General features: G+C 44.8%; 1 protein-coding gene across 5 annotated transcripts in view; it reads left to right on the top strand.

The window, feature by feature from the left end:
* The window catches only part of Fam13c (family with sequence similarity 13 member C), a 107656-nt gene that overhangs the window by 27653 nt on the left and 63974 nt on the right, over window positions 1-16029 (top strand). For all 5 annotated transcript variants that reach the window (XM_028877257.2, XM_028877255.2, XM_028877258.2 and 2 more), the window contains one exon: window positions 9198-9316. In XM_028877257.2, the coding sequence (XP_028733090.1) occupies window positions 9198-9316 (119 nt within the window). The remainder of the gene's footprint in view (window positions 1-9197; window positions 9317-16029) is intronic.

Below are 16029 nucleotides of genomic sequence, written 5' to 3'. Positions count from 1 at the left end.
TTAGGATCCCCAGCATTCACATAGAAAGCTGTGTATGGTAGTGAGCCTGCAATCCCAGCCGCGTGGAGGCCGAGACGGGCGGATCCTGGAGGCATGTTGGCCAGCTAGTCTAGCTTAAGGGTAAGTCTATGCTCAGTGAGAGACCCAATCTCAAAAGATAAGGTAGAGATCAATTAAAAAAAAACCTGACATGAACCTCTGGCCTCTACATGCATGTGCGCGTGTGACCTGCCTCATGCCCCTGACACCATGACTTCCTAGAACGTCCTTAAGTTCCTTTTGTTAGGTCTTTTCTCATGGTAACATGAAACAATACAGTTGCAGCCTCAAAAAGATGTTGTGAAAGAACTAGTCTGGATTCTTAACTTGAAACAATAGGAAAAAAAAATTAAAAGACACAATCTCTTTCAAGGGAACACCTCCGATGATTTAGGAATGTCCTGCAGAAGGCTCCACCTCTAACAGGTCCACAGTTCCTCCTAAGACTGTTACCATGGTGACCAAGCTTTTGCATATGCCTCTCTGGCAGACACCTAACAAACCATAGCGGAGCTTGCTAGATGACTTAACTGGGAAGCCAGATGCAGAAGCCACTGTGCAGACTCCAGTGAGGGTTGTTCTGTGGGGTCCTGCTTTGGGCCAATGCTGTAAATGGTAGTCTTTTAGAAACGTGTCCCCAGAGCCTCCTATCATGAGGATTGCTAATGGGGAAGTATTGTTCCCTTTATGTTAAGGATTGGGCATCTTGGAACTACTGTTACAAAGGTTGTGCATTCATAACTGTAAGTGAAAATTGCAATTTCTAGGATTACCACCGTTTTTTACTTTGATTCTCTTACAACATCATAGAACATTTCATCTTCATTTCTTCTCATCACATCTGTGGTCCCTGAGGTAGTGTTATATCCATGTCTGCTGAGAGCAACACCCAAAGAAAGAAAGAGAGAGAGAGAGAGAGAGAGAGAGAGAGAGAGAGACTGAGAGAGACAGAGAGACACAGAGAGGGAGAGAGGAAGAGACAGCGACAGACAGAGACAGACACGGACTGAGAGAGACAAAGAGGGAGAGAGACAGAGACAGAGACAGAAGAAACAGACTAGAAAGAATAGTGTCTTTAAAGGAGAAGTTTGGAATGGCTTGCGGAGCAGTTATGCTTATCTTAAAATCCTCAATGACAGACATGTCCCTTAATACGATAGCTTGCATAGCACCTGGCGTTAAAGGCTGTGAATCTTTGCTTAATGCCTTGTTCAGCACTCGGAGGGAGTTTAATGTTACATAAACAAATCGAAGGCCGGAAGATGTAAATGTGCTCAGAATGTCTAAGAAAATGCCCGGGTAGAAGTTTACAAGACCATCATCCATGAAACATTTTTTTTTAAAGGACTGATGATACAGCACAAAGAAAAAAGCACTGAAATAGATACTCACCGAATACCCAAGTGCCCTCATCTAAAACCATCCACGAGAAGTTAAGCTAAATGCAAGGGAAGCTGCTTGGAAAGTTTGCATCCTGCCAGTGCAAATGGTGATGTTTGGCAGTTCCTTATTTGTTCAGTAGAACAAGCTGTTCAAGGCTTTGCCCAGGGTCGGGCTTATTTAGCTTCAGTCTGCTTGCAGCGCATTGAGAAGGTGTGCGTGGAGAACGATGTGTGTGTTCCAGCCAGGATGTCTGTTGCATAGATGCATGCTTTGCAAAGCTCTGGAGCACTGTGAGAAAGCGAGGGGACGTTTGCATAGACCCTCTGCTTTGAGGTGCCCACATGTAAGCATGGGAGACTGCTGTGGAATGCTGTCTTCTTGGCATGCATGGCCCAGCCTCTGCCCTCCTGAACTATTAGTGACTGTGATTAATAGCCAGAGACCGGCACTAGATTGGGTTCATTCGCTTTCCAGCATAGAGGGGTGAGGGGCTCACAAGGCTTTACCCTTTTCTAAAGATATATAGGCAGTTAATTTTTGCCAAAAGTAGGGCTTACAAGGCCCCACCCTTCCCTGAAGATATATATGCAGTTAATGGTTGGTTGAGGGTAGCGGCCATGCCCCTCCATAAGGATTTGTCATTAGGTAAAGTTTGCTAGTGGAGAAGGGCTCATTAGTCTCTCATCAAGGTTCTACAGATAGTTTGATGGTTTCTGGGAGAAGGGGTTCACAAGCTCCCCCAGAATTTATAGCCAGTCTGTGATTGCTAAGGGAGGAGTTCGTGAAGCCCCTGTCTTAGTTAGTCAGGAGGGAAGGGTTTATTTCACTCACACAGTTCTATATAACAGTTCATCATCAAAAGCAGTGAGGGCAGGAACTCAAGCAGGGCAGGAACCTGGAGGTGGGAGCTGATGCAGAGTCATAGAGGGGTGCTGCTTACTGGATTGCTCCCCATGGCTTGTTAAGCCTGCTTTCTTGTAGAACCCAGGACCATCGGACCAGAAATGGCACCATCTACTATGGGCTGGGCCCTCCCCTCATCAATCACTAATTAAGAAAATGCCCTACAGGCTTCCCTACAGCCTGATCATATGGAGGCGTTTTTTCTCAGATGAGGCTCGCTCATTTCTGGTGACTCTGGCTTGTGTCAAGTTGACATAAAACTAGCCAGCACAGTCCCCCTCTCAAGGATTTATAAATAGTTAATTGGGAGAGATTTTTAACTCATTGGTATAGCTTTCCATAGTTGTTTATGTTCCCCTAAAATAATCCTAATTAAACTAATTGGCTCACCGAGCTCTACCTGAGTAGAATTGTTTGTTGTTAGTGCCCTATTTGGGATGAGTAGACGTTTATCTCCCCAGAAAAAGTTCATACAACCATGACAAATTCTAAGCACACTCATGTGTGTGTGTGTGGTGTAGTCTAGTGTGAAACATGTCACATGATAAGAGAATGAAAGAGAAATCTAAAACAAAAGACTTCCATCGCCATAACGGAGACAAGGAATGAAGTACCCTATCTCAGACCCACAGGAGGTGAACATTCTGGGTGTAACACAGCCAATCCTAACTTCATTAAGAGGGCAAAGGGTGCGAACCAAGGGCTGCTCAGGTTGCGGTAACTTCCTCAGGAAATGGAGACGAATCTGCACTGACTCATTCAGCCGACAATGCCTTCGGGGTTGGCTGCTGCTGCTTTCTTGGTAGTGTTTCATTTGCAACCCTAGCCCACAGTTCTAATGTCTAGAATAAGGGAGAAAGTGCTGTGTATGCTATTTGAAGCTCTAGCCAATGAGAACACCCCCTACCATCCATACCTATAGTTGCCCTCACTTTGCAGCTGGGGGCCCCAGACTGTCTTGTGGTTGGCCAGTTTGGGTTCACTTGGTTACTGGGTAAATTTTGCAATGGTGGTTCTGTTTTTTTCCTAGGACTGTTCTGGGAACAGACAACTCATTTGATTCTTGCTAAACTAGGTAAAGGAGAGAGCTTGTGAAGTGAACCACCAAGGGCACTTGAAATGGATGATGGAAACAGTTCAAGTTCAGAAAATAACACGCTAGAGATCCCATATCACTTGACTTTTTCAGCTAAGAAGAGCAATATAGAAAACAAAACAAAAAAAGCATGGTTCCCCTCTCCCTCCCCCCAGAAGACAGCTTTTTTTTTTTTTTAAATAGAAAGTAAAAAAAAAAAAAAAGCATTTAAGGGAGTTTAACTTTTACTAATAGAGAGATTATTTAAGTTGTGTATTTTAAAATTCTACTTAAATGGCAGGAATCAGCATTTCCTATTCTTCAGATTATAATAATCCCTTTTAAAGTCAAAATAATTTACCAGCTTTTGTGAAAAGTCTGAGAGGCCATCCGGCTGAGAAGGGACTTGTAACGGTGGCTTTTTCTACTGTCATGGCTCTGCACTGGGGTCCTGGCCAGTGTCTCAGAAAGGCTGGAGTTCACAGGCAGATTTACTGTGCCATATGTCCCAATGTAGTCATTTTAGTAGTCAGGGTTCCCTAGGAAACAGAACTTAGAGAATAAGATACATATTTATAAAGGAGATTATTAGAATGGCTTACAGGCTGTGGTTCAGCTGGTCCAGCAATGGCTGTCTACCAAGGAAAGGTCCAGGGATATTATTCAAATCCACAAGGCTGGATGTCTCTGCTGGTCTTCAGTACACACCAGAATCCCAGAGAAGTGGGCTTTGATGCCACTGAAGAAGTGGACTTGCCAGTGGGCGTGAGAGCAAACAGACAAAAAGCAAGCACTTCTTTCTTCCATGTCCTTTCTAGAGCCTGCCACCTGAAGGTGTGGTCCAGATTAAAGGTGGATCTTCCCACCTCAAAAGATCTGAATCAGAAGTGGGTCTTAAGAGCTGGAAGTGCTCTTCACCACTGACTCATCTCTCATAGCCATTCTTCCTTGCTTTTGAAAATCTGTTTTTTGTTTTGGTGATAATTAATTCACTGAAAAAAGTGACATCTACTTTAGAAAATGCTGTTGCTAACATCTTAAGACCAAAGTCATGTGGCCGAGTATGCTTTTACCAATGTCCAAGTTTTCTTCTATGGCTGTAGCCTGATTCTCCCTACTCAGCTCAAACTCCTCACCATTCCACCGGGATATGAAGCAGGCACGGGCAAGCCATACACTTCCTTCTTGTCCCTTCCATGATCTGCCACTCTCTGCATTTTCTTCCTGTTTTTCCCCCACTTTCCCTTGCATCTGCCTGTCTGTTCAACTTTTTGAAAGAGTTAATATTCTTACTTTACAATTTGAAAGTAAACATACACTCATTTGTAGCACAAATTCTATTGGTTTTAATAATAAAAACCCAGAGTCAGATATTAGGGTAATAGCTGATAGACCAGAGAAGCAGAGCAGCCAGCCACTAGAGAGACTTCTTACCTCTACGGAATCCTCCCTGCTCCTCTCAGCAGTAAATACATCTCATTTCCTAGTTGAATTTAAGCTCACTTTCAGCCCTTCTCCTTTTCATTCAGTCGCTTCCTGTCCCTCTCCTGTCTGCTTTCTACACCGTTGCTATCTCTGAAACGAGTTAACTTCCCCCACATGCTCCTTCCCCCCACTGACTACCTCCTCTGTGAGCCACCCAATGCCAATCATCTCTGAACTAGTTAACTACCTCCCTCACTGACTACCTCCTCTATGACCCACCCAGCGCCGATCATCTCTTTGCTGAGAAGTTAAAATCGTCTAGCTGTCCTCCTTTATTCTGCCCCACGCCCCTTCACCCGCCAACCACACAAGCTTGGGAGCTTCCTCTGTGTACATTCAAATGCCTTTCATATGATATTCACAGTGAACCTGGTCTCATATCTCGTGTGTGTGTGTGTGTGTGTGTGTGTGTGTGTGTGTGTGTGTGTGTGTGTGTCTATCTGGTTAATGTTCTGCTGTGGTGGAAGCTGAATCTTACTGAGTTCTTTTGTCCCTGTTCAGTAGTTTTCCTTTCTATCTTTATGAGTAAATGACAAATGCCATCACATCCATTAACTCACAACGGAGCATTGGGACTACTTTTTAAAAGTAGGGCAGCTAGGGCTGGGGAGATGGCTCAGCGGTCAGAGGGCTTGCTGTGCAAGCCGGAGGACCTGAGTTCATATCTCCAGCACCCATATAAAGGCCAGGCAGGACAGTGGGAGTCTGTATTCTAGGTGCCGAGGGATGGAGCCCATAGGTGGGTCCCGAGGGCTCTCTGGCTAGCTGCCCTAGCTGAAATGATGGGCTCTGCAATCAGTGAGATCTCTGTCTCCAAAATACAATGGAAACTCCCAGTGTCCCTTCCTGACCTCTACACATGCATGCACAGCTCAGTGTACCTGTACACACATGTACGTACACACACACACACACACACACAAGTAGACTCACGAGGTTTGAGGTTCATCTCCTGTTCTTATGACATGGTTTTGATTCTTTCAGATGAAAGGGCACTCTCTGTAGTTTTCACTGCCAATGTTCATACAGCTCTTATGGATTTATACCCCTTTCTCATTTGAATGGACCCAAAAATCTATGGGCACATTTTATGCCACATTATTTTTTCCCCTGAATAGCTGCTGTTTTAACAGACAGCTTTTTATTTAATAAAAAAGAGGTAGCTTTTTATTACTGATTGTACCATATGGTACAGGAAAGTTGGGGTGTCATACTTTTCTGTTACAGTGTAACAAGTTCTAGGGTTAAAAGAATATCAACCAAGTGTTAGCTCTCATGATGTCCATGGGTCTAGAATGCACCTAGAACACAGCTGGGTCTCTTTTTCTGCTCCACGGTGGACTGCCACATCAGCTCTGCTGGGCTGTTGGCCCATGGCAGGTCATTCTTTGCAAAGATGATGAAGGGGAAGAGGGACTCAATTATAATTTTTTTTTTTAATGAGCAGGAGATGTTCGAGGCTTGTCATAGGCTTTAGAGAAGGCAGCATATGTAATCTTTTCTAGGGCAGGCTACATTTGGGTTTCTGATATTAGGGGTGTTTTGGATATCAAGGTTTATGGGCATCATTTAACTCTTGGGCCTGGGAAAGAGCTGCCTGTTGTTTCTGCCAGATGTGTTGCTATGACATCAGAGGCTGCTGTGCTGGTCAGCACTCAAGATACCTCATACTAGCATATTTTCATCCCCCCATTCCATAACATTTGGAGGTTTGAACTCTCAGCAGCCTTCTCCATTTTAGTCAGGGCTTTATCTGTCTGTAGCTGCCTCCAAATACTCCCTATTTACCCCTTCCAGAGAGGATATCTCTTTTGTCTTTGGTCTGGGGAGATGAAGGGGGCATTTTCTTCAGAATCCCCTTATCACCTTCGTGATAAATCATCACTAGCCAAGGGAATCCTTCTCAACCACTTGGAGGCTAAAGGAAGTAGGTGAAATTCTGCTTGTGAAGAAAAAAAGCAAACTGTTCTTTCTCTAAAAGGTGAACTTTTAATAAAATGATGACCTTTGGTAGAGATTAGAGGGACCATGTTTCAGGCCTACAAGGCATCGGCACTTCAAAATACACCATTTAGGGCCATCATCATGGTTCAGGCATGTCATCATAGCTCTTGGAATGTTGACACAGGAGTTTTGTGTGAGCCCAGCAGGCTCTGCACAGCAATTCTGTCTCAAAACAGCAACAACAAAGCAAAAAGATCTTTAAAATATCTTTGATATTCCGATACTTGGATGGAAATATGAAACAAGTGTTGCACAAAATACTTTTGCTTTGGTTGGAGTCTCAGTACCACTTCCGGGTCACAGAGGGCCTTTTGGTCAGACGAATTGTATCTCTACTGAGAGTCATCTCCTGCTATTGCCTCTAGTTGTTTGAAAGGCATGGAAAGATTCTAGTCACTCCTTGACTTGTGAGGTGCAGAGGTGATCCCCATTTTACAGACAAGGGAACGGAAACCTAGATAGTTATGTAATGTGGCCAAAGGTCACATGCTAAGCTAGTAGCAAGCAGTGATCTTTCTTGAAAACCTTTGTGTTTGGGATTCTTTTGCTAATATTTGAGTAGCCATAGACCTTTTGGTGAGCAGCTCCTGAGACTGGAGAGTCAGTGAAAACGAATGGAACTTTTTTCCCTGAGAGGGGCATCCTGCCTCCGGAGGCTTGGAAGAGTAAACAACGTCTCTTGATTCTCCTCATTTATCTCCCTCCCTTAGTTATTCCTCTCCCTGTCCTACCTCTTATAGGATGACATCATACAGGTTTCCCTGTTAGAAGCTTCAGGTGACTGTGTGACCCTCTAATATTTTGGAAAAATAACTTATAGGATACTCTACCTAGATGGCTCTAAACCCATCACCCTTGAAGAGGCTGGATTTCTCTTGCCATTGAAATATATTGCAGAGACAAGTGCAGCATCACCCCCATCCCAAATAAGTTGACTGCATTTTGGTCATCTGGAATTCACCGAATAGCTTATGGATTCTCAGCTTAGTGCCTCATTCATTGGGTACAGAGGCACTGTTTTCTTTCTGAGAGGAGTTTGTCATAGGCTTGTTACAGCTTAAAGATAACAGGATTCAGTTGTGGGTCTTAGATCTCCCATTTCTGTGCATGTCTGTGTTGTCGTCTGGGTGCATTTGTGTTACCCACTGCAGCTCAGCACTCAGAAGGGTTTTTATATCAATGGATGATGGCATCATGGACACTCGGAGCTGGGTCTGTTCAAATGCCGAGTGAAGTGATGGTGATGGTTACATAGGCCAGTGGGGAGAGATCAGGCATACCTGGGACTAGAGTTTATAAAATGATTGTGCCTTAGTGTTCAAACTCGCTTCAAGTTATTTCTTCATACAGAAAGAACATCTTTCTGTTATAGAAAATTTGGAATATCCATATGGATCCCAAATGTAGCAAAAATGACATCTCACAGATAATTACTGTTAAGATTTTAGTTCAATTCACCCTAATCTGTTTGTCTGTGAGCATTCATGTGTTTTCTTCATAAAAATGAGTATATTGTAAGCATTGTTATATTAAAGTTATAGCTATCTTTATGATGTGTTCTATAATGTCACTAAAAATATTTTATTGAGTTAGAGAGACGGCTCAGTAGTTAAGGGCACTTGTTGTTTTTTTAGAGGACCTGGGCTTGGCTCCGAGCACTCACATGGTGGCTCACAACCATTTATAACTCCAGTACTGGGACATCCAACCCCTCTTTTGGCCTCTCTATGGGACCCCAACATGCACATGGTGCCATACGTACACACATGTAGGCAAAACACTCGTACACATAAAATACAGGAATCTTTAAAAAGCACATCTTATTTACTTTTTAATAGGCTGTGCCTCTGTTGAAATGTACGCACATGCGTACAGGTGCCTATGGAACCTAGAAGGACTGAATCCCTCTGGGCCTGGAGTTACAGACAGTCGTGAGCTGCCGGTGTGGGTGCTGGGAACCAAGCTCAAGTCCTCTGCAAGAATAGTACATGCTCTTAACTGTTGAGCCATCTCCATAGCCCCTACAATGCCATATTTAATGCCTAAAAAAAAGCTTTTTTGGGGGGGCTAACTTATACTTTCAGAAGTGATGATATTCCGTACCCCATTTCTCCTATAATCTTAGACAACCAACTGGCTGGGAGAAAGACCCCTATTAAGTTTGTCCCTTGAGTTGTCTCCCTTCCTGCATGGAAGTCAGGAGAGTGTGGTGCCTGTAGCTGCCTCTTGCCCTGAGCTGAGCCCAGTCAAGAAGGAGCGCTGTGGAAATGACTAGTGCAGAAAGCTCCTCTGCCTTTTTGTCTTGTAGGAGACAGAGCATGTGGTGCCCAGCCAGTCAGAGTGCCAGGGTGGAGCGGGGACACCGGCTCATGAGAGTCCACAAAATAGCATCTTCAGGTGCCAGGAGACGGTGCGACCTCAGCCAAGGTAAGCCTTTGTTCAGAAGTTACCCCACACGTCCGGGTCGCTTCCTAGATGTGCTAACCTGTACGTTTGCCATCTGCTTGCTAGTCAAGGATTCCTGATTTTGTTGGCATTCCTCAAGTCAGAGAAGCTCCTTAAAGGGGTCTTGAAGGAGAACCGTTGCGTTAAGAGACATGCCCAGGGCCTTCCTCATCTTCTGCTTTGAAGATCGTAAGTCCTAAGACTCAGGGAGGGCAGGTCTGCGTGTGGAGAGGAATTCGATCATCCTTTTGGTTTATGGCAAGAACATTTAGAGCTCATTTGTGGTCTCTGATGATGCCAGTGTGTGATGGTTGTGTTCGAATTCTCATCGAGACAGCTGCTTTCACCTGAGATTTCATTTGGTCTTTATGAGCTCAGAAAGCTGGCACTCAGAAAGCTGGCAGTCAGAAAATCCATCGCATGGAGGACCCAAGGCTGAGAGATAGTAAGACACTTGCCTGATCCTGCCCAAATCAAGAGAGCTGCAATGTGAACCTGCGGCGTGATTATGGCAGGGCAAGCGCAGTCTCCGTGCTGAGCTGAGTGTTACGGAGTGACCTCGGTCCCGAAGCAGCCCAGGGCTGGCTTCCGACCCGCTAGACCTCCTGGAGACAGCCCTGAATCCAGAGCCAGGATGTGGGTGGAAAAATGCCTGCAGAAGGTTGGCATGGCGCTCTGACAGGAGCTTGGCAGGGCAGCTGTCTACGGAAAATCTCTTCTAGAAATAAACAGAAGACAGAATCCCGCAGCTTGTTGTATCAGCTGTCTTGTAGGAGCCTGTGGTAGGACGACTGTTGTTGCCCTCACTCAGGGAACAGGGACGGCTGTGCTCCTGCGCGTGACCTTTAGAATTTTGTTTTTGAAGGCAGTGCAGTCTAAGTGAACAAGTTGAGCAGACACAGCCTGTACCATGTGACAGCGCTCTAGAATGTTGCAACATCCTAAATTTAGGAGCATAGATCCCCAAAGGGTGGGAGAGAGCTCCAAAGGCGGCAGTCCCCTCTCCAAGTGGTACCGGCAACCGTTCTACTCTGTTGTGGTTGGAATGTGGAATGTCCCCCATAGGTTCATACGTTTGCACACTTGGTACCCTTAGAAGGTGGGACCTTGTTGAAGAAAGTGACTTCTTACACCAAGGGCCGGTCTTAGAGCCTGTACCGCACTTCTGTCTTCTGTGTGACTTCTGACTGTGGATGCAACGTGACGACAGTTAAGTTCCCGTCACCGTGTCTTGCCCACTGTGATGACCTTTACCCCTTAAGCAGTGACCCAAAGTGGGTCTTCCTGCTCCATGTTGCTTCCTGTAGGAATGCACTCTTCTTCCAGTCCTTGCCGACCTTACTGTTGCTTGACCTCAGGAAATCACAGCTGGACTCTCACTGACGAGGCCTCTGTCCCTCCTGTTGGAGGGGTTATTGTAGCAGACCTCTTTTCATTCGGCTTGACTCTGCTGTGCAGTGACCAGCTCCCCCATCCTCCCACCCCAGCCGCCCGATGAAGGCTGTTCTCAGCCAGAATGAGGTCAACCCGTTCCCATGCATATTTCAGAATAGAATGAAGCAAACAAAAACCAACCAATCCCGAAGCTAAATCATGCATGCTTGCGTGTGGAACATGTGTGGTCCTTTGGGTGTGGACATTTAGCAGAGGCTGACGGGGAAAGGGTATTAGCAGCTAAGCTTCTCCCATTCAATAAACTTCAAACAGTTTTATGTTCCGTGTGTGGTTGAGAAACTAACTGGGATATTTTTACTGTGGTCAGAAAATGACTGAGGTCCTGTGGCCATCGTTTTGCACATGACTAGCTAAGAAGTGAAAGTAGAGACCTAGATGGTTCCACAAGGGACCATGTAGAGCAGTCGTTCTTAAATGATTTGGGAGTGGCAAGTTACGCTTTATTTGTACTCTCAGAGATAATGGTTGAAAAGAATGATGCACACCTATGGACATGTGTGTAAGATTCTGCAAAGTTCCCAGGCTATTTCTTGATTCTGAGAAAACAGGTGCGGAGTCACCAGTCGGCTTCTCTAAGGACTGTGATGCAGTCCTCAGCGGGCTCTCTCTCCTCTCCATGCAGCTGCCCTCCGTAGATCCCAAACGCCCTGTCATGTGTTCTGCCTGTGGGCCTCCATGGCCCGCTTTTACCTTTCCACAGGGTCGAGCTCTCTGAGCTGGTGGCATTCCAGAATGTTCTGTGCACTGCCCTGCTGTGAGCAATCACAGGGTCATGTGCTAAGTCAGGAGTCAGGAGCAATGTGAGGCCAGTTAAGACCAGTCCTGTTGGGTTTCTTTGCTAGGTGAGGCTGCTAACCTTCATCTCTGGAGTCGTCTGTCACAACCGTGGTGGTGTCACCCAGGGACATTCTGGTGGAACTTTTAAAAACCTCAAAATATTACAGGGATCATGAATGTGATGGACGGGTGAAATGAGATCTGTGGCTAAACATATCTTTGAGGCAGGTAGCCTGTATTCCTCATAACAGTCCTTGTCTGTGTTAATCCCAGCACATGGCTGGGCTCAGGGATATGTGAGTAGAGGTATTGTTGTGATCATTATCTTCTTGTTCACACTTAAAAGATGATTTTTTTCTTGTTAAAAGATTACTATTTTTTTTTAGTTAGTATACAAAAATAATGAAGTGGGATGCATTATGACATTATTATTTCTGTGTATCATTCTAGTAATTTGGTCATATTTTCTCCTCTACATTATATCTTGCCAACCCCCATTGTGCCTTCCTTATTGTATGTAACAGCCCCCTCTGGTTTTGTGTGTATGTGTGTATTTAAATCTTGATTTCCACACGGTAAGAAAATGTGATAGCTTGTCTTTCTTCCTTCCATGTCATCGTTAGCACTTGGGCAAAGGGAACCTCACCTGGGACATGGAATGCCATTGGAATTGTCCAATTGTCCATTGTCCAATTCCATTGGAATTGTCTATGAGCGTGGCTGTGGGGCATTTTCTCAATTGGCCTGGGCCCTCCCACGTCAATCATCACTGTGGGTTGTAGCATCCTTAGGCAGGTGGACTTAGGCTGTTTAAGAAAGGTAACCAAGCAAGCCAGCAGGCAGTGTTTCACCAAGGTCTCTGCTTGAGTTCCTGCCTCCAGGTTCCTGCTTTGAGTACCTGCCTTGGCTTCTCTTGATGATGCACTATGACAGGAATGTGTAAGCCCAATAAACCCTTTCCTCCCATGTTGCTTTAGGTCGTGGTGTTTAACATAGTAACAAAAACCAATAGGGCATCCAATATCCTCTCTTGTCCTTCCTTTAAATCCCTTCTTTCCCCCAATAGTTCCCTCTACTTTAATACCATATGTATATGTGTGTATATAGATGCTGTGAGTATATATATATATATATATGTTATATATATACTATATATATTTGAAATATATATTATATATATATTTGAATGTAGACTCTATGAGAGAAAACATCGTGTTGTCTGAGTCTGGCTTATTTCACTTGACATGATCTCCAATTTCTTTTGTTTTCCCAAAGGTGACATCATTTCCTTTTCTTTATGGCTGGATAAAATTGAATATGTACTGCATTTTCTCTGTCATTCATCTGCTGATAGACATCTGGGCCAATTCTCTTTCTAAGCTATTGAAAACAGTGCAGCCATAATCATGGATATGCAAGCATCTTTGTGGTGTGCTGACTTTTTTGTTTGTTTGTTTGTTTTTGTTTGTTTTTTAAGTCCTTTGGGTATAGTTCCAGGAGTGGTATACACATTAGTTTTATTTTTAGGTTTGTGAGACACCTCCACTCCGATTTCCATAGTGGCTGCTCTGGTTTACATTACTACTCCTGGTGTGTGAGAGTTTCTCTCTCTCCACATCCTCATCAGTGCTTGCTGGCATTTGTTCTCCTTTTATTTGTGTGTGGTGTGCGAGTGCACAGGCGCATGTATGTACGTATGTGTATGTGTGCAAGGGTCCTGAAGAGGACAGAGGAGAGCCATGGACCCTATGGAGCTGGAACTAAAGACAATTGTGAGTGGCATCACATAGATGCTGATAGCCAGACTTGGGTCCTCTGCAGGAGCAAGCAAACACTGCTAACTGCCGAACCAGCTCTCCAGCCTGAATCATTTTTTTCTTGATGGTAGCCATGGTGACTGGACTGATGTGGATCTCAGTGTAGTGTTTATTTGCATTTCCCTGCTGGCTAAGGGTGTTGAACATTTCTTCATACATTTACTGGTCATTTGTGTTCTCTTGAGAACTGCCTAGTCAACTTATGTCCCCATTGATTAATGAAATGTTTGGGGTTTTTATATTTAATTCTTATCTCTTCTTGTATTCCAGATTATTAATGCTCTGTCCTGTATATAGCTGCTAAAACTTTTCTCTTATTCTGTCCGCTCTCTTTGGTGATGGCTTCCTTTGCTGTACAGAAGCCTTTTAATTTCATGTCCTCCCATAATTCAGTTGTAATTGTTTCCCCAGGTATCAGTTCTTTTCAGAGAGTCCTCACCTGGCCTTATATCTTGAAGTGTTTTCCTGGATAGTTTCAGAGCCTCTGCCAGTCTTATTTGAAGACCTTTGATTTTGAACTGGTTTTTGTATAGAGCGAGAAGGAGGGTCCCAGTTTCGTTTCTCTTCCATGTGGATACCCAGCTTCTCTGGCATGTCTTGAAGAAGCAGGATTTTTCCCAGTGTATGTTTTGACAGTGTTCTTGAAAAGTAGGCGGACAGAGCTGGGTGCATTTATTCCTGCATCCTTTATTCTTGTCATCTACACGTCTGGGTTGTTTTTTTTTTGTTTTTTTGCTAGTCCCTGTTGTCATTGTTACAAGAGTTCTGCGGTGTAATCTGATTTGATTCTCTGGTGTTGTGATACTAACACCAATCGAATCTTGATGGAGATATGATGTAGTAACAGAATTTGCTAGACTCTAGTCTGGGTCAAAAATGACTGAGGAAGTCAGGATGAAATTTCAACAGGTATAAATGCTACTGTCTTGGAGGTGGGAGAAAGTTAAAAGCAAAAGCAAAACAGAGGAATCAAGATCTTTCTGTAACAAAGGCCTCTTAGGGGTCATTCATTCATGTTTGGGGTGAGTGTGAAGGGTAGTCTTTGGGGAATGATGTGTGGAGTCCTGGAACTGATGGGGACCACAGAGTAGACGCTCTAGCCACACCTCCCATGTTTTATACCCACAGCATGATGCTTGTACTCAAGGCTCCAAGTATTAGGAGCCCTTATCTAGGTGAGCTGTGGATGAGCTTGAGACCTAGGAATAGTTTTGTTAAAATCTGGACGTATACCAGCTGTCTTGGTTTTCTCACGTCAGTGTAACAAACGATCACAAACTCGTGTCCTAACACAACACTGGTCTCATAGGTCAAGGTGTGCTCGGCACTGGGTCCTGTGTGAGTGCACCAAAGGGAGGAACAGGATAATATGGAGGGTCAGGCTGCAGGCGAAGACATCTTGGGGGAGTTGTTCTGCCTACCATGTTTATGTTCCTTTGTTTTTTTTAGGAACAATTCCTAAAATGTTTGTCAGGTGGAACTCACTAAAAGTTTTGAAGCCATTGTCTCGAGCTCCTTGTTTTGCAGGTTTCCCGTTGCTGTCTGGAATGTTCTCCTAGCCACCCCAGGTCTTTTTAGGCCCCTCGCTGCACTGGGCCCATCCGCCTTCCCGGGCCCCATCCTGCATCCCTCAGCAGTACAGTGGGCCAAATGTGCTGTGAGATCCTATTTGGATGTGTATAGTGCGGAGACGTGTGTGGTTCCTACAGTGTTGTGAACGATTATGAGTCCGTATTGAAAAATCTAGAGTCTTCAGCTTTGTTTGCAAACAGCCAAGAATGGGGCTGTCTGGGGCTTACCTTCCCACCAGGAGACGGTAAGCAGGCACTGAGGAGCAGAGTTCTTTTTATGCCCATCCCTCCCCATTTACTTATGCTGCTACCTGGCATTTGATTGATGATGTCTACTTCAATCCTTCTCTTCCTGGCCGCTGCTCATCCTGGGAGCTCTGGCTGTCTCCAGCTAACTTCTAATATAATACCTGCAGACCAGTCGTGTCTTAATGCCCCCTTGCCTAGTTGGCAGTTTACATGTTAACACGGACCCTTGGTGCCTCTGAGTACTTTGCGTGCGTTTGGCTACTCTGGATGCCCCATGGGGCCTGGTACTTAATGCGATGTGTACAACCAGAGACCTGCTTTCCCCGGGAACTGGAAAGCCTACCAGTGACTGAATACAGCTCTGGTTTTCCACTTTGGAACCCAGGGAGGCTGTGGTTTCCTCAGGTTCTCACTCCCCTGGGTACCAGGGCCAAGAGAAGAACCATGAATCAGTGTAGAGCAACTTCATGAATATGCATCAGTGTGGAGCACCTTCATGAATATGCATCTGTTTGACTGATTTCTATCGCCAAAGCCCATGCCCGTCTCATATGCCCTCAGCTGTGAGAAAAGGGGGATTTTATGAATGTCAGGGAATACTAATGAGGGCGGGGAGTTCTTCCTTAGCTAGGTAAATTTACTTTGGAGAGTGATTAACTCACCGGTATTTAAGATATTGTATTAAATTTTATGACGGAATTAAAAACCTCTAGTGTTATTAAAGACCTCCTCTGTATAAACAGGATCTGTTTCTCAGCAGCTTTGCTGCTAATTAGGCTGCTGGTTACACTGGCAGCTCCCTGGCTTCTTTATCTGCCCGTCCGTC

The sequence above is a fragment of the Peromyscus leucopus genome, chromosome 16_21 (assembly GCF_004664715.2).
Source record: "Peromyscus leucopus breed LL Stock chromosome 16_21, UCI_PerLeu_2.1, whole genome shotgun sequence".
Taxonomy (NCBI): domain Eukaryota; kingdom Metazoa; phylum Chordata; class Mammalia; order Rodentia; family Cricetidae; genus Peromyscus; species Peromyscus leucopus.
Note: the sequence above shows the minus strand (reverse complement) of the source record. Positions and strands in the feature narration are given on the sequence as shown.